The sequence below is a fragment of the Akebia trifoliata genome, chromosome 1, assembly GCF_017979445.1.
Source record: "Akebia trifoliata isolate Shusen 1 chromosome 1, ASM1797944v1, whole genome shotgun sequence".
NCBI lineage: Eukaryota > Viridiplantae > Streptophyta > Magnoliopsida > Ranunculales > Lardizabalaceae > Akebia > Akebia trifoliata.
Genome location: NC_141375.1, coordinates 35,366,673 through 35,387,376, shown reverse-complemented (window position 1 = coordinate 35,387,376; position 20,704 = coordinate 35,366,673). Strand labels below are relative to the sequence as shown.

The window sequence follows — 20,704 nt, the reverse complement described above, 5'->3', positions numbered from 1 at the left end:
ACCTTGAAGGGGAGTATTAGGGTGTAAATATTGTAATAATGCTTAGTTGTTAATCTGTTGTAACTGTTAGTTAGTTAGATAGCTTTCTCATTATGCTTTCTGTTATAACTACTTCATTGTAATAGTGGCTATATAAATAGCTGGCTTCTGTATTGTTTGGAATATATGAATGAAGATCATCTTCTTCTTCTTGAGTGTAATAGTTGGCATCAAACTCGGACTCAGATTTTCTCTAAAAAAATTATCCTATATTAGTCTATCGAAGTTTAAAGATGGTAGGTTTGGTTTTGAAGAAGAGAGGGGTTGAAGATGATTGGTTTTGAGGAGGAAAGCAATAAGAAATAAAAGTTTTTGTATATGTTGCAGTCTTGCAGACGAGAGTAATGCGGCATCATCATCAACTCCTGCAACTCTTCAACATCTCCAAACGCCGATTCTCCACCAAATACAGTAGCCGAGTCGTGGGTGAGTCTGCAAACGACCGAGTCATCAATGTAGAAGTCGAGACCCCAAACATCCTCAGAGATATCAAAGGCTACGCTCTCCCTCGTCGAGACCTAATCTGCAAAATCATCAAAATCCACCAATCTCCTTTCACCTCAAATGACCCTTTTCTCGGGCTCTTCGATTTTTTTCAAACCTTAAACCTAACTCTAACCCCTTCTGAAGCTAGCGAAATTCTCAAATCCATACGAACTCCACGTAAAGCACTCGAATTCTGCACCTCCTCGGTCCCTGGTTTCCGCCATGATTGCTTTACTTACAATCGAATTATCACCATCTTATCAAAATCTTCAACTCCTGATTCGCTTGAATTGGTTCGTCGGATTGTCGATGAGATGGAGCGATCTGGAGTGAAGGGTAGCATCTCAACTGTTAATATCTTGATTGGGATTTTCGGTAGTGGTGGTGAAGGGGTTGGGGAGTTGGAGAGTTGTTTGCGTTTGGTGAAAAAGTGGGATTTGAAGTTCAATTGTTATACTTATAAGTGTCTTCTTCAGGCGTATTTGAGGTCAAATGAGTTGCCAAAGGCGTTCAAGGTTTATGTGGAGATGAGGAGGCGTGGTTATAAATTGGACATTTTCTCGTATAATATGCTGTTGGATGCGCTTGCCAAAGATGAAAAGGTTGGATTTTTATTTATTTATTTATTTATTTTTAATTTTGTTTCCTGTGTATATTTTTTTTTCAGGAATTAGTTGTGAATTAGTGAGTCGTGCTGGGGTGACACAGGATTTACTGTGATTCTCACAATTCTGACGTGGACATGCATACATAACTGTAGATAGTTTTTACTTGTATCACGAGGAAACACATCTATGGTTATGTGCACATCCCACGTCAGACTTGTGAGAATCGGAATAAATTCTTTTTGTCATTTCAGCATTATCCTTAGTTGTGGATCATCATTATTATATGGAAAATGCTGGAATGACACGGTATTTATTGCGATATTCTCACAAGTCTAACGTGAGACGTGCATATAATCATAGATGTGTTTCCTCGCGAAATGAGTAACAACCATCTACGGTTATGAACGCATCTCTACGATAGAATTGTGAGAATCACAGTAAATCCTGTCACCCCAGAACGACTCTTATTATATTTTATGTTTAGAGTTGTACTTGGGTGACATTGGGATTTACTACTATTATCAAATTTCACATTTCTGATGTCTGACATGAGGTGCGCAGATAACCTTAGATGCTTTTTACTGGTATGTGCTGACCTCCATGTCAGAAATACGATACTCGCAGTAAATCCAATGTCACCCTAGCATTAGTGTTTATTAGTTTTTATTGTTTATAATGGGTTCTCATTCCTATTGGAGTACTTGATTATTTTGAGATTGACATGGATATCTCTACAAGTTGAGTTGTTTTTGGAATCAATATGTCCACCGAAGCTAGTAGGATTCGACGGAAACCAAGTTTCTGAATCTTATTTGATGCATACAAAACCAAGTTTCCAAGGGGCTTAGACCCATAGCTCAGTCCGTTTGACCGATTGCAAAGCAACTTTGAGGTTGTGGGTTCAAGTCCAGCTTTCCCATAAAAAAATAGAAAAAACAAACAAACAAACCAATTTTCCTAAAAAAATAAGAACTCTAGTTCTAGAAATTTGACCCTTTTTTTTCTTTAATTTTTACAAGTTACTTTTCAAATATCATCCACTTACAATTAAATTGTGGTAGTTAGGAAATGGAAACCACGACCAATAACAAATGAAGGATCAAACTTCTAGAAACTAGAATCTACTAGGAAAATTAAAAAATGCTTGAAAACCACGTGTTTACACCAAACATATTACTGTTGTAAACTTCTACTCTGTCAATGGTTTGCTAAATCTGGCTCAAATCATTGGGACGTTGCGTATTTGGAAAACTAATCAAACCATTGGCTCAAATCATTCTGAAATTGCATATTTGGTCTATTTGGAAAGCTAATCAAATAAGCTTTCTTTATGTATAAATAATATGGTCTTGAGTGAATATATTTGGTTACACTATGATTTGTTGTTGAAACTTGTTGATTGGTTAAAACCAACTTATCAGTTTTCCTTAGTTGATGTGCTTTGATTACTGGGTCTATATGTAATTTATAATGTCAACTGATTTGAAGAAGTTTGGCAGGTTGAGCAGGCTTACAAGGTTTTTGCAGACATGAAGCAGAAGCATTGCGAGCCTGATGAATATACTTACACAATTATGATTAGAATGACCGGAAAGATTAATAAACTGGATGAATCCTTGGCTCTCTTTCAAGAAATGATAACCAATGGTTGTGCTCCCAACATGATCGCTTACAACACTATCATCGAGGCACTTGCTAGGAACCGGATGGTGGATAAAATGATCTTTCTCTTCTCTAAAATGGTTGAGAGTGATTATCGACCAAATGAATTTACATACAGCGTGATTTTGGATGTTTTGGCTGCGGAAGGACAGCTCGGCAAATTAGATGAGGTTGTGAAAATATCCAAGAAATACATGAATAAGTCAATTTTATGCATTTCTAGTGAAGTCACTGAGCAAAATGGGCCATGCAAGTGAGGCCCATAGGCTATTCTGTAATATGTGGAACTTCCACGACCGAGGAGATAAGGATGCTTACATGTCCATGTTGGAGAGTTTATGCAGTGCAGGCAAAGCAGCTGAGGCACTGGACCTGCTGAATAAGATTCATGAAAAAGGAATAGGAACTGATACTATCATGCATAACATGGTACTCTCTGCCCTTGGCAAGCTAAAGCAGATACCCCATATTCATGATCTTTATGAGCAGATGAAGCGGGATGGCCCTTTTCCAGACACATTCACTAACAACATTCTCATCTCCAGTTTTGGTAGAGTTGGCAAAGTTTATGAGGCGTTCAAACTCTTTGAAGAAATGGAGAACAACAATTGTAAACCAGATGTTATTACCTACAATTCTTTAATTAATTGTCTCGGGAAGCACGGTGACCTTGATGAAGCCCACATGCGGTTCAAGGAGATGCAAGAGATGGGGTTGAGTCCTGATGTCATAACATATAGCACACTAATCGAGTGCTTTGGTAAGACGAATAAGGTAGAGATGGCTTGTAGTTTGTTTGATGAGATGCTTGCAAAAGGGTGTTTCCCTAACATTGTAACGTACAATATTTTACTTGATTGCCTGGAGAAGTGTGGGAAAACATCTGAAGCATTGGAGCTGTACGCCACGTTGAAGCAGCAAGGATTATGTCCAGATTCTATTACATATGCTATCCTTGAGCGTTTGCAAAGTGGATCCCATCAAACTGTAAAAGTACGCAGACAGAATCCCATTACAGGTTGGGTGGTTAGCCCTTTAAAGTGACGAAGACGAGTCAACTTGCAAATGAACTCAATAGAGAGGAATGATTTATTTACTATTTTATTTTTTTAAGAAAAAACTAAATATAATTCTTAACTTTAAAGTTAGATTTGTTAAAAAACTGATATTTTATGGGAACAAGAAGTTGGAGATCACCCATTCCTTCTTTCGTTTTTCGATCTTTCTTTTTATTGGTAGGTCCCCACCTTATAAAACACTTAATCATGTTATAAATGCATCAAAATAAAGCAAGAAGAACTAGTTCTTTGCGTCATTATAAAAGTTAGTCATTTGCTCGAAGTTCGACCAAGTTAAATTTACTCGATTTAATTTCGAGGTGACTTGATCCCAGAGCTAAAAATAATACTTTGAAGCAAGCCAACGTATTCATATTATAATGATGTGTCAATATCATAATATATTAATGGAGTGGTAATACCATAGTCCAAAATAAACAATACTTTTAAAAAGAAAATTTTAATCTGAAAAATTTAATGAAAATTTAATATATTTTTAATTCACTCAAGTCGACTCTCAAGTGTTTGGCTAGATTTAGCTTTGTAGACACTAAAGTTGTTTCAATAAATATGGGTAGATGATATCTGAATTTCCGATGCCACTCCCTCCCAACAAATGGTGTATGAATTATGACTCCCCCTAATATTTCCTTTTGAAGTGGTACCTACCATTTAGAGAGAGAGGTTGAATATGAATGGTGAAGTATTGTTGAAAGGGATCTCATAACCTATAGTTTCTTTTAGGGTAGCACACAATTCAATCATATAGTATAGAAAGGCTTAATAAATATACAAATTATGAAAAACAAAATATGTATATTATCGTATGGATGTGGTTTTCATTTAAGATAGTTTTCTTCAAAATCATTAAGATTTTTGTGCAAACCAGAACGTGGTTGAGTTTACTAGAATGACCAGCCAAAGAAAAAGTCTACACCTTGGATCATATGTTAAATCAACCAAAAAGTCTCCGTTTTCAATTTTGTTTTTTTTATTTTTCACGTTCAACCATAGGACTTTTCTAACCTTAAGCAACTTTTTGCATCAAAAGATGGACTAAGATGGGAGGGAAAATAGTTTTTTTTCCTAGAGATTAGTTTCTCTTGGGAATCTCCATGAACATCTTCCAAACTCAGATGAATGTTTGATGTTGGTATGTCAAATGTCTACTTGTTAAATCTCTTCGAGTAAAATCACAGAAAAATAAAATGAAATAAAGGGTAAAAGCATACCTAGCATTTGAAGGAAAAAACACAAGGTACTACCTAACCTGTAGTAAACCATAGATAATAATAATATTAAGAAAGACGTATTTGGGTGTGATTCTGTCTACACTGGTAATGCTTACAAATTCACAACCCGCACGTGGACGAATGGATGAGTGGGGTTTTTTTTTTGGGTATTTGAAGTCATTCTTATCATCATGGCCATATGAATAGTGAGTGTGTGCAATGTGAACAAGTGAGCAAGAGAATGATAATGATGAACATGGTGGTTAAGACAACAAGAATGATACAATCCCCCAACTGATAATGGGCATCTAAGACTTGACTTCTTTTCATTGGATTATAGGACTTCAATCCTTGCCTTTTTGATCAAATCACCTTGTACTTATATATTTCATAGGCAAGGTTTAGGCTTGTCCTACTGATGGTGAGAGAGGGATCATTGCATCTTAAGGTTTTTTTTATATTATAAAAAGAATAAATAAATATAGCAAAGGAGGTAGAAGAGGGATATGAAGAATGCAATGAACTTAGGGTATGTTTGATTGCACATGGAAAATAGGGTGGAAAATCAATTTCCATGGACAATGACATTTTTCAAGTGTTTGATTGCACATGGAAATGGAAATTCATTTTCCACCCCATTCAAAAAGTCCACTAAATCATGGATTTCACTTTCCCACCCATATGGGTGGGAAAATGAAATCCACTCATATTTCTCATCCTCAATTCTTCCCTACCACCACCACTACCACAACCACCACCACCATTACACTAACCTCATCGTCGTCATCATCACCGTCGTCACCATCGCCATCGCCGTCGCCGTCGCCGTCGACTCTGTCTCCGACCACCTTCTTTCTCTCTCTTATTCTTTTTCTTCTTCTCCTTCTTCGCCATCCCTCACCTCCTCCGCCACCACCACCACCACCACCACGTTCTCCCCTCATCTTCCTCACTTACCTCCGTCGCCGTCGCCACCGTCGCCGTCATCGCCACCGTCGTCGTCGTCGCCGTCACCTTCATCGCCACATCCTCCCCTCTCCCTCTTCCTCTTCATCTTCTTTTTCCTCTCCCCCTCCTCTCATCTTCTTCCTCCTTCTCCTCTTCTTCTTTTTTCTCATATTTTTTCATAATTTTATCCAAGTGAAATCAAACAATAGAATTTGATTTTCCAATCCTACCTATTTTCCACAACTAATTTTTCATGGATTTCAAAATCCATGGAAAGTGACTTTCCATGCAATCAAACATACCCTTAAAAGAAAATCTATCCTAACCTACCTTGGATGTTTGTTCTTATTTTGCTTTTCTTCTTCTCCTACTTCTTCTTTTTCTTAAGTTTTCAATGGGATTTGAGAGGAAGGAAGAGAGAGAGAGAGGGGGAAGGGAAAGAATGGATTTAGGTAGAATTGAATATACGTAGAAAGCTTTGAAGCAAAAAAAATCAATGTCCTCAATCAAAGGAGGAACCCCTTTTTGTAGAGTTTTTGGACGTTTTTAGGGATAAGATGGTTCAATCCTAAAAATAGTTAAAAAAATGACATGGATTTTACATGAAATTTCTTTTAATTTTCAATTTTATTGAGGGTAAGAGATTGAATTGTCATTGGCCTCTTGAACTAGGCCATTTGGTTAAGTCCATGTATGTAATGTCATGTGCCATGATTTTGTTGATAGTGAAAAAAATAGATGTTAGGTAAAAGTGATGTGAAATTTTTTTTCTTTTGACCATTTTGTAAATATCTCAAAAGGTATGGGTAAATAAATTATTTGAAATATAAATCTTCTTAACGTGTAACATGTGACAAAAAGGATCAAGTATATGTCTTTTGATATTTTTTTGACTTTTGGAATGTAAAATAGTCTATTCAACTATTTTCCAAATTACATGTCATTTATCTGGTCATTAACGACAAAAAATCAAGCAATTCCTAAAAGTTTGGGACTATTTAGAAAGAAACCCCTCACAAAGGCTCTATTTAAGTAATTTTCCTTGTATAAAACATTCTACATTACTAATGTCTTTGATACATTGCCTAAAACAATCCCTATTATTCCGGTTGTCTTCTTTTTTTGAGAACTACTATTAGCACTTTAACTTTTAATTATTACACCCCAATTAAATAATTATTAAAGAAATGATTGAAAATAAGTAGAAGTCGGAGTGCCGTTAGAAGCTCTCTCATCTTAAAAAAAAAAAAAAAAAAAATTATTTTTAAGTTTTAAGATTTTATATGAGCCTAAAGCTAATTGTAAACAACTACTAAAATGGTTTGAATGAGTGTTATAATATTGAGTCTTGATGGAGTAACATTGAAATGTTCATCAATTTGGACATTCTAATGTGGTGGTGCACACATAACCATAGATGCTTTTCACTCGTATCACTCTGAAAAATTTATGGTTATGTGTGCACCACACCGCATCAAAATGTCTGAATCGATGAACATTTCAATGTTACTTCAGCATTATCCTATAATATTTTGTAGAGTCGAGCTGGAGTAACATTGAAATGTACATCGATTCTGACATTTTGATGTGGTGGTGTACACATAATCATAGATGCTTTTCACTCGTATCTTGATGAAAAGTATTTATGGCTATGTGTGATTATGTGTACACCACCGCATCAAAATGTATATTTTAATATTAATTTAGCATTATCCTATTTTGTATTGTGGAGATGATAACTTCTAGCCAAATCATTGTAATGTTTGAATAGTGTGTTATAATCTTTAATTGGGGTGTGATAAATAATTTAAAAAATTGAGGTTTAGTAAGTAGATCTTGAGGGTGCCAATAGCAGCTCTCTTTCTTCCACGAGTCTACTAGATCTGCATGGGCCCATTGATTAGTGGCTCTGATTGGGAGCTCGAGGTTACAAAATATGTAAATCAAGCAGCCAACCCATTAACACGTGCGAGTGGAGCGCTGAATTAGAACCAATCGTGCGATTGTGCCCTCGAGTCTCTTCTACAGCTCTCCATTCGTCTCACAACCTTGGCTCAGAAACAGAGTACCATAACAGATTTTCTAGGGTTTCTTCGCAAGCGATCATGTACAGAATTGCAGCTTCACGAATTAGGTCTCTCAAGGTCAGGATCACTCTACAAACCCTAATTTGAACATTTTATCCTCTATTGGATCTCACAATAACAATAATCCTCATCAACACAACTATGGCTTTATTCATTTTATGTGATTTGCATCTCATTGATTGATAGATTAATTCAATTTTTTTTTTGGTTTGGAAATTATCCAAGTTAGATTTTGATTTCTGTCTAAATGTCTATAATTTTCTGCGCTTTGGTTGGATCTGATCACTGATGTTTGGTTGGATGTTGGTTTGTCCGTGTTATTTCTGTTGGATTTGATGAAGAAATCCTGTAAGCGAGAACGAGAACTCAGTTACACGATATCTATTTGTTTTGATATGTGTGTTAGACTTAGTTCGTCGATTTATTTGTGATCTCTGAAGAACTGTTTTTATCTCATTTCCGAGCTGATTCACACGTAATTGCATTTTTACAACAGAACCCAGAAAATAAGAGAGCTTTTGAATAATGGGATGCTCTACACCAGTTATAATTTTCCCCTTAAATAGCAATAAATTGATTTATTGATCATTCTATGTTGTAAGTCTTATAGGAGACACAATTTTGTTATTTTCCAAACTGAAAATGTTTGTGAGTAGGGTCATGGCACCTATGGGTTTGCAAGTTCAAGTGCTGTGGTCAAGAGGCCGTCATCGGGGGGTTTCTTCAGTTGGCTTACAGGGGAACGCTCTAGTTCTCTCCCTCCTTTACATTTCCCGCTTCCAGGCGTTACCCTCCCACCTCCATTACCGGATTACGTTGAACCAAGCAAGACCAAGATAACAACTTTGCCCAATGGTGTCAAGATTGCCTCGGAAACATCAACGGTATCTACGATATTTCCACATATGTAATTTATACACTTTTTGAGGAATGAGAACCATTTTTAATGTCGGGTAATTGCTTATTTGTGTGATGGTTGAGCAGAACCCCGCTGCCTCCATTGGGTTATATGTCGACTGTGGTTCCGTTTATGAGACACCCAACTCATATGGGACAACTCATCTCCTAGAACGGATGGCCTTCAAGAGCACAGCAAACCGGAGTCACCTACGCGTTGTACGGGAGGTGGAAGCAATTGGAGGCAATGTGACAGCTTCGGCCTCTCGGGAGCAGATGGGATACACTTATGATGCTTTGAAGACTTACGTGCCTGAAATGTTAGAGCTGCTCATTGACTCTGTGAGGAACCCTGTGTTCCTGGATTGGGAAGTCAATGAACAGGTATTCTTCCATCATCTTGTTGAATATGTTCTGTTCTGCCAATGTTTTATTGAGAATTCTAGTTTTTTGATGTTTCGTATAATGTTTGGTTTATTCAAAAATCATATTACATTATTATGCAGCTTCAGAAGGTGAAAGCAGAGATTGCGGAAATTAGTAACAACCCTCAGGGATTGCTTTTGGAGGCAATTCACTCTGCTGGCTATTCTGGTGCATTGGCTAATCCTCTTTTGGCCCCAGAATCTGCATTAAACAGATTGAATAGTACGATCTTGGAGGAATTTGTTGCTGTAAGAGCATGAATTTTTCTTTTTCATATCTTTTTAATCTCTTCATTTGGTTATTACTTTCTTATTTCGTTTTCTTTTCTTGGGTTTTTTTTGGGTATATTCAGACTCTTTTCTTTGAGAATTTCAGGAAAACTATACCGCTCCTCGTATGGTACTTGCGGCATCTGGGGTTGAACATGAGGATTTGTTATCTATTGCGGAGCCGCTTCTGTCTGATCTTCCTGGGGTGCCTCGGCTAGTGGAGCCAAAATCTCAATATGTTGGAGGTGATTTTCGTTGTCAAGCTGATTCACCGGTGTGTATTATGAGCATTGCTTATGATTTTTTCTTTTGTCATTAATTGGTTTAGTATATATATTGATAAGTTCTCTTTTCTCCCTTGTGAGGCTAGAGTACACATGTTGCCCTTGCTTTTGAAGTTCCCGGTGGCTGGCACAAGGAGAAGGAGGCCATGACATTGACTGTACTTCAGGTCCTCCATTCTGATCCTTGCTTTCTAAAGTTCTTCAGTGTGTTTAGTATTGAGTTTTCTTGTTTTTTTTTTTTCTTCTCTATTTTTCTCTCCTTTCGTTTTTGTTTTATGTTATTGTTTATATGAGAGAGAATAATTTTCTAGCCATCTTACTATAGATGCTCATGGGTGGAGGTGGGTCTTTCTCGGCTGGAGGTCCTGGTAAAGGGATGTACTCACGGCTATGTAAGTTTTACGTTGTGAAGGCATAGGTTTACTACCACAAATACATGATGCCAAATTTGTTTGCTAGATTTTGATTTCACTCTTTATTGCAGACATTTTAATATTATCTTTGGTGCTTATGTGAACAGATGTTCGCATCCTGAATGAGTATCAACAAATTCAATCATTTTCTGCATTCAACAGCGTATATAATGATACTGGCATCTTTGGGATTCATGCAACCACTGTGAGCTACCTATTTTGTCTTTCAAAATTTTATTAAATTTGACTGACAGTTTGTTGAAAATTTCTCTATTTTGCTTTTGAATTGAGTTTCATGCTGCCAAACAACAATAGAAGACTCCCACATTTAGCTGCAACTTCATTCCGTTTGGAATTTCTTGGATTAACGATATTTTTCACTTTTGGTTCTTGTTGACAATCTTTTTTTTCTTATTTAGTGGGGTAGTTTCTCTTGATATATCAGTGTTGCTTTGGTTAGAACTTTCTTCTGCTTCATTAAATGATGTTGAAATGTGTTATGTTGCCAATCCCATATACTTGGATTAAGGATTTGATGATGTATCATGTTCTATATGGAATGGAAAATCAGTTATTTAATAACCAGGTAAATAACTTGGAAAAGGTTGAAGTGCTAATTTGTATGAATGGTCTTTCAGATTGGGCAAATTTCATGCGTATTATGGTTGATGACTACATGTTTGGAGGAAATAGTTAGAAGGAGATCTTTCTGGCTTGTTTTCATTCTTCATGGGTCTTTGTGAAGCTCTCTCTTACCAGTCCTATTCTCTTGTACCCTTGGGATCTTTTCCCTTTTGATAAAATTATTTTTTACTGCAATAATACTTTTTTTGTATATTATAAACTTAAAATAAACTAAAATAGTTTTAAAATGCCGCTTAACATATGGACTTAGCTATATAGACTTTTTGGTGTGCTGAGTTTTGTGGGGCCAATGTGTTTGACACTTCATGTTGTTGTCGGACTCAATACCTGATTTGTGTGCATCATTTCGGATGATTGCTGTTTATTATACCTACATTCAGCTGAAACTTATCATCTTTTCTGTATTAGGGCTCGGAGTTTGTATCAAAAGCTGTTGATTTAGCAGCACAAGAACTTCTTGAAGTTGCGACCCTTGGGAAAGGTTTTATTCTGCACCTTTCTCTCTTGGTTGATATAGATGCATCATTCATTGCAACTGTTTCTTGAGAAATTATTTGTTCTTTCTCTGGCAGTAAAACAGGCTGAGCTCGATCGTGCGAAGGAATCAACAAAGTCAGCAGTTCTGATGAACTTGGAATCAAGAGTATGAATTTATTTTATTTTATTTGATTTCGTGATCGGTGTGGGAGTTTCACGTTCTTGGTCTGGGTTGTGCACCCTGATCCTTATCAAGCATTTATTTTTATTTTTGATAAGTCTTATCAAGCATTGTTTTATTTTATTGTTTTTTATGTGATCATTAATGGGTTGTTCTGCAGATGGTTGCATCAGAAGATATAGGACGCCAGATTTTGACGTATGGAGAGAGGTCTGTCCTGCATAATGACCCACTCTTTTTAAAGGGATTAGATTTTTCTTATGCATTCCATGCACATTGCTTACTCCGTTTTCCTTAGTTTTGTTGTTTCTTGCAATGTTTTACAACCTGGACTGGTTGTTGACCTGTATGACTGACTGGGTGGGTCGAAAATGGTCGGACCAGCTGGTCAAGCCGGTTGGACCCAAAAATGAAATGTTATGTAAGCTTTTTTGGTTTCTTCCAAAAATCAGGTTACTTCAATACTTTTTAAAAAAAGTTCATTTTCTTTTGCAGGAAGCCTGTGGAGCATTTCCTGAAGGAGGTAGATGAAGTTTCTTTGAAGGATATTGCATCCCTTACCCAGAAGATTGTTTCCTCTCCTCTCACTATGGCATCATGGGGAGACGGTAATTTTCCTTTTTAAAAAAATCCTGTACTTATTTTGATTCTATTCAGCATGCAAGAGGATTCCAATTCTCAATTACGTTTTTTATGTCATGGCAGTTGTACATGTTCCCAGTTACGATTCTGTAAGCAGCAAGTTCCATGTGAAATGAGGTGTTGGTCATGTAGCTGACTGGGCTGATACCTGGAATATCTGTTTTCTGCAAATTCGGAAGATAATCATATTTCAAATGTCACCCGTTTTTTTTTTTTTTTTTAAATTTTATGATCAGTAAATCTTGAAAATAAAAAGAGAAAATGATGTGCAGGCATGAAACACTGAGACTCGTTCAAAATTGTTTGAAGAAGTCGGCCTGGCTGTGGGTTCGACTAGCCTAAGCGTGGGTATTAATCTTTATGTTCATTGATGTGATTCATAATTTTCCTGATGGGGAATTTTGCATATTTACTTTTGATTTTGTGAGTTACACGAGTAGTTTTCTTTAGTGGTTAAACCTGATTACAATGGTTTATTCTTATGGGGTCTCCAATTGGTCTTTCCAAAATGGGGGAAATAAAATTCTGAGTTACATTACAGTTGTACGGTTGAAGTGAGTCTCCATTTGTTGTCACATTACTCTCTCTACATTTGATGGAATCTATAGCTGCAATGTCACCTTATGAGATCACAGGTGCCTATAACATGTTTGATCTCTAGCCAAGCTTTTGTGAACCAAATCATCCCATCGGTTCAAATGCGTGTCTTGAGTCCGAATGCTTGCTTGTGGCTCATTGATTTAACGCTCTTCACAACTAATTTCAGGATTTTAAACGGGTTAGCAATCTTTATTTTAGAAATTATATAATTTTTAAATATTTGTATTTTATTTACTACAGAAACCTTAGAGAGCTCATATTGGCACCCCAGCTTTTACTTGTTAAACTCTAATGTTTTAAATTATTCATCACACCCCAAATAAAGATGAAAACACTTCAAAAGTTACAAAAGGTTTGGCTCAAATTATAATCTCACGTTACAAAATATTATAGTACAGATCAAACAATTTCAGTAGTTTGCAATTATGATTAGGCTTTTAAAATCCTAAAATCAAAAAATAGTCATCAAGCCAAAAATAAATAAAAAAAAAGAGATTTTCTATTGGCACCCCAACTTCTACTTATAATCATCCATTCACTTTTACGAAAATGCAACGTCCACCTCTTACAAGAATTTCTTGATATATATACTTCCTTGAAAAGCATTTGTAGGGATCGTACTTACAAAAATTCAGTTCATTTTGAAATTTCTAACCCCATTAAAAGTGATTTACAAGTTGAAGAATTATTGATCGTTAATTTTTCTGATTAATTGTTTATTGGTAATTGAGCGGGTTAGAAGTTTTAGAATGAGTTGATTTTTTGTGAGGATAATTTCTTTCGTGAGAAAATCAGTCCATTCTGAAACTTCTAATCCATATAGAAAAATCAAGAATTTTTTTTTACAAGTGGATGAAGATGAGTCTTCGAATAAATTTGAAAAAAAGAAAATCATTTTTATTTTAATAAGAAATCACTGGAAAAGTTTGCATTGAAAAAAAAAAAAAACCTACCATAAAAAATAATTTTACACGAGATTTCTTAGTAGCCATAAAGTATAAGCATGTCATGCTTTGTAAATCATTTGCAAATATAGATAATGCATATTGTTTAAGAAATCTTTTCAAAAAAGTGAATTTCTTTTCTTGACTTGAAAATACTACTCCCACCCAAGTCCAAGTAAATTGATTCTCCCATCAAGATTGGAAACTCTTAAACTTATTACAAGCGAAATTCCTTTTCTCCTGATCTTTTTCTTCAAATTAATCTGTAGAAAATGCTTTCAGTCAAATCATACACCCCTAATATTATACTTTTCATCATTCAAAAATACATTCAACATGAACATTAAACTATACCATGTCATTTACACCGATTAGAATCCACATATATTTTAAAAAATCTATCATGATGATATTCACGTAATTAAGTTTATTCAAAAACATACCTATAAAAAATATTCAATAACATGTTGTGTGCGTATTTGATGGAATAATCAATCAAAATCTCTAGTAAGAACCTTCAATCATTTTTTTATGTGATTTTTATGCATGAAGATTTTCTATTAAAATTTAATGACGATCCCTAACAAATTCTTAAGATAGTAAGATTTTCTTTATTATTGACATTTTTTTTAAATATAAAATTCAATTTAAATTAAATTCCTGAACGTGAAGGTTAATTGGGTCATTCCCATAGGTGGTCTAAATCTAACTTCTAAGTTCGAAAGTATGAGGAGGAACTCTGTCCCGCTCCCTCCAAGTCCAAACCAACGAAATGCGGCATCGTCATCAACTCCTGCAACTCTTCAACATCTCCAAACGCCGACTCTCCACCAAATACAGTGGTCGAGTCGTGGGCGAGTCCAGAAATGACCGAGTCATCGCTGTTGAAGTCGAGACCCCAAACATCCTTAGAGATATCAAAGGCTACGCTCTACCTCGTCGAGACCTAATCTGCAAAATCACCAAAATCCTTCAATCTTCTCTCACCTCAACTGACCCTTTTATCGAACTCTCAGATTTTCTCCAAACACTAACCCTAACTCTAACCACTTCTGAAGCTAGCGAAATTCTCAAATCCATCCGAACCCCACGACAAGCACTCGAATTCTTCCAATTCTGCGCCTCCTCTGTCCCTGGTTTCCGCCATGATTGCTTCACTTATAATCGAATTATCACCATTTTATCGAAATCTTCGACGCCCGATTCGCTTGAATTGGTCCGTCGGATTGTGGATGAGATGGAGCGATCTGGAGTGAAGGGTAGCATCTCTACCGTTAATATCTTGATTGGGATTTTCGGTAGTGATGGTGAGGGGGTTGGGGAGTTGGAGAGATGTTTGGAATTGGTGAAAAAGTGGGATTTGAGGTACAATTGTTATACATATAAGTGTCTTCTTCAGGCGTTTTTGAGGTCGAATGAGTTGCCAAGGGCGTTCGGGGTTTATGTGGAGATGAGGAGGCGTGGTTATAAATTGGACATTTTCTCGTATAATATGTTGTTGGATGCGCTTGCCAAAGACCAAAAGGTTGGATTTTTCTTGTTAATTTTGCTTTCTAAATGTTTTTCCTTTTCTTTTAGGCATATTTATATCAAATTGGGTATTTCTCCTGTGTAAGTCATCGAATTTAGATTCAATAATCTGCATTTTTATTTTTATTTTTTTAAGAATTAGTTGTGGATTATTGTTATATTTTCTGTTCATAATGGGTTCTCAGTCCTAGTGGAGTACTTCAGCGTTTTGTGGTTGACATGGATGTCTCTACAAGTTATGATGTTTTGGGAATCAATATGTCCACTGAAGCTAGTAGGATTTTCGGTGGAAGCCAAGTTGCCGAGTCTTAATCAATTGCATTCAAAACCAATATATTGTATAAAAGTAGGGATTTCTGGAAACGGGCATGTTTTCAAAACCTGAAGAATGCAGTTAAAACGAGGTGTTTTAAAAGTTAGAGGCATCCACGCCTTCCTGGGTTTGTGCCTTTAGGGTCAAGTCTTGTGGGAAAAGGTCTTTTTAAACACAGATCGCCTAATCTAAGGGGAGTTTTTTGGTGATCCATAGAATAAGAGTGACGATGAAAAGGGTATTGGGGAGTGGATTAGGATAATCGGTTTCTGATCGTTATAGAGGATCAAGGGTGGTGCAGAAGTTATTTATAGGTAGGTTTAAGATGCACTACCAGGGTTGTATAGGAGATAATGGGGTATTAAATAGGGTTTGATAGGACACTAGTTACTAGGGTGTGAATGGAAGATGACCAATTTGATGGGCTATAATGAAGGGATTAAGGGGGTTTTTGGGTGACCCTTTTCATGGGTCTTTTTGGAAGGGGATTTGGATTTTGTATGATTGAGGATCTGAGGTGGATTGAATACCATAGGATTTCGTGTGTTGTGTTTTTAATTTTATAAACAGAAAATAGAGATAAAATAAAAACTCTCTTAGAACTACTAGAAATTTGACTTTCTTTAAATTTTTTACAAGATAATCTTTCAAATATATCATCCAATCAATTAAATTGAGGTAATTGGAAAAATGAAAACCATGAAAAGGATTCAAGCCTCTAGAAACTAGAATTAAATAGGAAAATTAAAACTTGAAAACAACACCAAACATATGACTGCTGTAAACTTTTACCTTGTCAGTAGTTTGCTGACACTTGCTCAAATCATTTCGACATTGCATACTTGGTCTATTTGGCAAGCTAATTAAATAAGCTTTCTTTACTTTTGAACAAGACACAAGGCTCTTTGACGCCAAATAATATGGTTTTGAGTGAAGATATTTGGTTACACTATGATTTGTTGTTGAAGCTTGTGGATTGGTAAAACCAAGTTACTAGTTTTCCTTAGTTGATAGCCTTTGATTACTGGGTCTTCATGTAATTTTTATAATTATTTTTACATATCAACTGATTTGAAGCAATTCGACAGGTTGAGCAAGCTTACAAGGTTTTTGCAGACATGAAGCGGAAGCATTGTGAGCCTGATGAATATACATACACAATTATGATCAGAATGACCGGAAAGATTAAGAAACCGGATGAATCTTTGGCTCTCTTTGAAGAGATGATAACCAAGGGTTGTGCCCCTAACATGATTGCCTACAACACTATGATCGAGGCACTTGCTAGGAACTGGATGGTGGACAAAATGATCTTTCTCTTCTCTAAAATGGTTGAGAGTGACTGCCGACCAAATGAATTTACATACAGCGTGATTTTGGATGTTTTGGCTGCGAAAGGCCAGCTTGGCAAATTAGATGAGGTTATAGAAGTATCGAAGAAATACATGAATAAGTCAATTTATGCATATCTAGTGAAGTCACTGAGTAAATTGGGTCATGCAAGTGAGGCCCATAGGCTATTTTGTAATATGTGGAACTTCCATGACAGAGGAGATAGGGATGCTTACATGTCCATGTTGGAGAGTTTATGCAGTGCAGGCAAAGCAGCTGAGGCCCTGGACCTGTTGAGTAAGATTAATGAAAAAGGAATAGGAACTGATACTATCATGCATAACATGGTACTCTCTGCTCTTGGCAAGTTAAAACAGATATCCCATGTTCATGATCTTTATGAACAGATGAAGCGAGATGGCCCTTCTCCAGACATATTCACATACAATATTCTTATCTCCAGCTTTGGTAGAACTGGCAGAGTTTATGAGGTTGTCAAACTATTTGAAGAAATGGATAATAACAATTGTAAACCTGATGTTATTACCTATAATTCTTTAATTAATTGTCTTGGTAAGCACGGCGATCTTGATGAAGCTCACATGCGGTTCAAGGAGATGCAAGAGATGGGGTTGAGTCCTGATGTCATAACATATAGCACACTTATTGAGTGTTTTGGCAAGACGAATAAGGTAGAGATGGCTTGTAGTTTGTTTGATGAGATGCTTGCCAAGGGTTGTTTTCCTAACATTGTGACTTACAATATTTTACTTGACTGCCTTGAGAAGTGTGGAAAAACATCTGAAGCTTTAGAGCTGTATGCAAAGATGAAGCAACAAGGATTATCTCCCGATTCTATTACATATGCTGTCCTTGAGCGTTTACAGAGTGGATCCCATCGGACAATACGAGTACGAAGACAGAGTCCCATTACAGGTTGGGTTGTTAGCCCTTTAAGATGATGAAGACGGGTCACATAATGAAATGTAGAAGAACCGATTCTTCTCAAGATATGCTTGCATGTAAATTGATCTATGCTGACAAGTGGATTACAAAAGGATCATTAGATGCTCCTTGAGTGTCTTGGAGGGGAAGGGAGAGCAACTTAGTTATGTTCACATCCAGCATTGTGGAATATATCAATACGTCATTCTTATTCTTATATCTCCATGTTTCATGAATCAGAGAATGTTTCGAGCTTGAGTATGGCCTGAGTCAAGTAAGATTGTGCCCCTTGTTTTGTTGGGTAGGGCTAGTGGCTGGTGTTACTAAGAAGTCGGACTTGGGCCATGCTTGTTTGGTTGGTGAGCTTGAGTGGGTGGTCAAGAGTTGGGCCGGGAAGTTTGATCCTAGAAGATATTTGGTCAGCCAAACTTATTACATCATTGTAAGATTCTGGGCAAACCATGCAGAACATTCAATTTTGTTTTCAAGACCTTAACCCAAAGCCCTTATAAAATTTGGGAGGAATAGAAATGCCTTTGAAGTGTTTGGATGCATTCGGAGATAGCGTCTCATGCTCAGGAGCAATATTGAGAATCAACTGAACATTGGTAATAGACATGCGAAGTGCTTCCTATGGAGTTGGGAACCCAACAATGCTGTTTTAAAAATCCGCTTTCCAAATAGAAGGAAATGTTTGAGGAGAAACACACTAAATGCCATTTGACTGATAGTTAAAAGAAATGAGAATTTTGCGAAAAATATGGATCAGGTTTTCAAATTTTGTTAAAAAATGGTAAAATTCCATTTGGGTAAGAAACTTATTTTCCAAAATAGCATTGACTAGTTATAAATAATATAAAAAAAAGTAATACAAAAATAATCAATGACTGTTAATATGACATTGGATGATGTTCCTTGACCGAGAAATCACCTTGGGAGCGTCAGTTGTGTGAGGAAGAAGTAATAGCATAAGGTAATTTGCATGTTTTCATAAAGAATAATGGTTTTCTGATGCCTCCCTCCCTCCCTCTCTTATGACACACGCCCCTGACATGGCATGTGCTAGAACCATAGATCCTTTTTCCTCCGGTTACACAATTGCACATATTTATGGGGATGTACAGTTGTAAATCCCGAGGGAAAAGTCTATTTTTTCTAACCTATGCCACATCAGAGGGCTTGTGTTAGAGGGGGCATCAGAAAATCATGACTCTTTCTTAAAACAAGAGTGATTCGTTATTACACGCACAATTGATTTTCCTTGAATGTCTAACACTAGCATCTCAAGAAGTAACTAATGGTTTTATGCATACTCGAGTAAACTCTTAAGTAGGGTTGCAACTTGGGCGGATTGGCTTGAAGTCAACCTGATTGATAGGCGAGCATGGGCCAAGTTATGTAAAAGATGAGTTGAGCATGGGTTAGTATATATCAACCCAACCTCAATATGGATTGAGCTTAGGTTGAGGGTTCGGTCAACCCAACTCAACCCTAACCCGATACTATACATGAATATATAAATGTTTTTTAATTTCATCTCATTATCATGGGTTATTGACAATTATATATTATTAATGTGGGCTTTAGTTTAGTGTGATTTGTCTAAATATTCTTTCAATGATAATTTGAAGATTCTAAGTGATTTTGTTTGTGTTGTATTTCATGGTAAAATATTATTTATTTATTTATTGGTATGTATGTTTTTAATAAGATTAGTAATTTGGTGTTGAAATTAGGATTATTCATCTAGCCCAACTTGATCAAATCGTCCAAAATTACCCAACTCGGGCTAACCCCAAGCTCAACCAATGGAGTCCAGGTTGAGGGTTCTATTACTTGGGTTGAGTTTGACTATACCCTCCAACCCGGCCAGGTTGTAACCCTACTTGTAAGTACTACTTTTAGTGTTATTTCAAGTCACTTTGACATTTTTCGGAAAGAAAATATTGTTTAAAAAAAAAAAAGTAGTTGTTAATCAAAAATAATATTTTACTGTTTTTGTAAATATTATTCTTTCTCATAACCTTACTGGCACGTAGGTAAGCCATCTTTCTCTACCCTTTTGCCAAAGATGCTCTTAAGAAAAAATATATAAATATTGCATAAATTGGAAATTTATTATATTTAAAAAAATTTTAAAAAAATTAAAATAAGGAAAGGTCACACTGTCCAACCAACGGTTGGGATGGAAAGATAACCCACAGGAATATTGGCTCATATTTTGACTGTTGACCAACTTGGTAACATTATCTGACTCAGGCGGCTTGCCATTTCAAGGGGTATTATATTAACTTACATTTAGTAGTACTACATCGTTTGTGTAAAAAGTCTGAGAGTGAGTTTTGGGAAGTCTACATTTGGATGCACCGGATTAAACAGCCTCGTGAATTCTAACACCGTTGATTTAAAGTCTCTGATCTTATAGTCCCATATCCATACGATATCATCGTAGCCAGAGTGGTAAATATGAACGGATCGGATATCGAGTCAACTCGCATGGCTGCTAACTTGAGTTCGTAAGATTAGCTAAAATTAGATCAGCTAACGTTTACCGCGTACCAGAGAGAGAGAGAGAGAGTCGTACCCAACTCTCCAAATCAGAAACCTTTGTAACACTCTTCCCTCCCCTAACTCTTGAAACTTGAAAGCTAATCAAGTGGGCCTCACAACCCATTATTCCCCCTTC

General features: G+C 36.3%; 3 protein-coding genes across 3 annotated transcripts; all 3 read left to right on the top strand.

Moving 5' to 3' along the window:
• Positions 1-291: 291 nt before the first annotated feature.
• On the top strand, positions 292-3,961 carry LOC147412128 (pentatricopeptide repeat-containing protein At1g51965, mitochondrial-like). Its single transcript, XM_086458968.1, is given in 3 exon segments — positions 292-1,127; positions 2,633-2,998; positions 3,000-3,961. Coding segments are annotated over 3 exon segments (1,950 nt in total). The 5' UTR covers positions 292-383; the 3' UTR covers positions 3,840-3,961.
• A 4,029-nt stretch (positions 3,962-7,990) lies between these two features.
• LOC147412127 (mitochondrial-processing peptidase subunit alpha-like) lies at positions 7,991-12,785 on the top strand. The gene is made up of 13 exons (XM_086456633.1): positions 7,991-8,177; positions 8,777-9,004; positions 9,105-9,401; positions 9,524-9,691; positions 9,819-9,986; positions 10,083-10,163; positions 10,322-10,388; positions 10,517-10,614; positions 11,463-11,535; positions 11,627-11,697; positions 11,873-11,922; positions 12,208-12,320; positions 12,418-12,785. Exons 1-13 carry the CDS (start codon positions 8,139-8,141, stop codon positions 12,468-12,470), a joined length of 1,506 nt encoding a protein of 501 aa, XP_086312759.1. The 5' UTR covers positions 7,991-8,138; the 3' UTR covers positions 12,471-12,785.
• A 1,792-nt stretch (positions 12,786-14,577) lies between these two features.
• Positions 14,578-18,234, top strand: LOC147412126 (pentatricopeptide repeat-containing protein At1g51965, mitochondrial-like). Its single transcript, XM_086456627.1, has 2 exons — positions 14,578-15,423; positions 16,830-18,234. The coding sequence occupies exons 1-2, from the start codon at positions 14,671-14,673 to the stop codon at positions 18,033-18,035; spliced, it is 1,959 nt and encodes a 652-aa protein (XP_086312753.1). The 5' UTR covers positions 14,578-14,670; the 3' UTR covers positions 18,036-18,234.
• The last annotated feature ends 2,470 nt before the right edge of the window (positions 18,235-20,704 follow it).

Excerpts from the sequence above, each read along its gene's own strand:
- LOC147412126 (XM_086456627.1), top strand. The coding sequence starts at position 14,671 with ATGCGGCATCGTCATCAACTCCTGCAACTCTTCAACATCTCCAAACGC. Across the intron at positions 15,424-16,829 it reads CGCTTGCCAAAGACCAAAAG|GTTGAGCAAGCTTACAAGGT; the intron begins GTTGGATTTTTC and ends GCAATTCGACAG.
- LOC147412127 (XM_086456633.1), top strand. The coding sequence starts at position 8,139 with ATGTACAGAATTGCAGCTTCACGAATTAGGTCTCTCAAG. Across the intron at positions 10,615-11,462 it reads TTGGGATTCATGCAACCACT|GGCTCGGAGTTTGTATCAAA; the intron begins GTGAGCTACCTA and ends TTTCTGTATTAG. Across the intron at positions 12,321-12,417 it reads TATGGCATCATGGGGAGACG|TTGTACATGTTCCCAGTTAC; the intron begins GTAATTTTCCTT and ends ATGTCATGGCAG.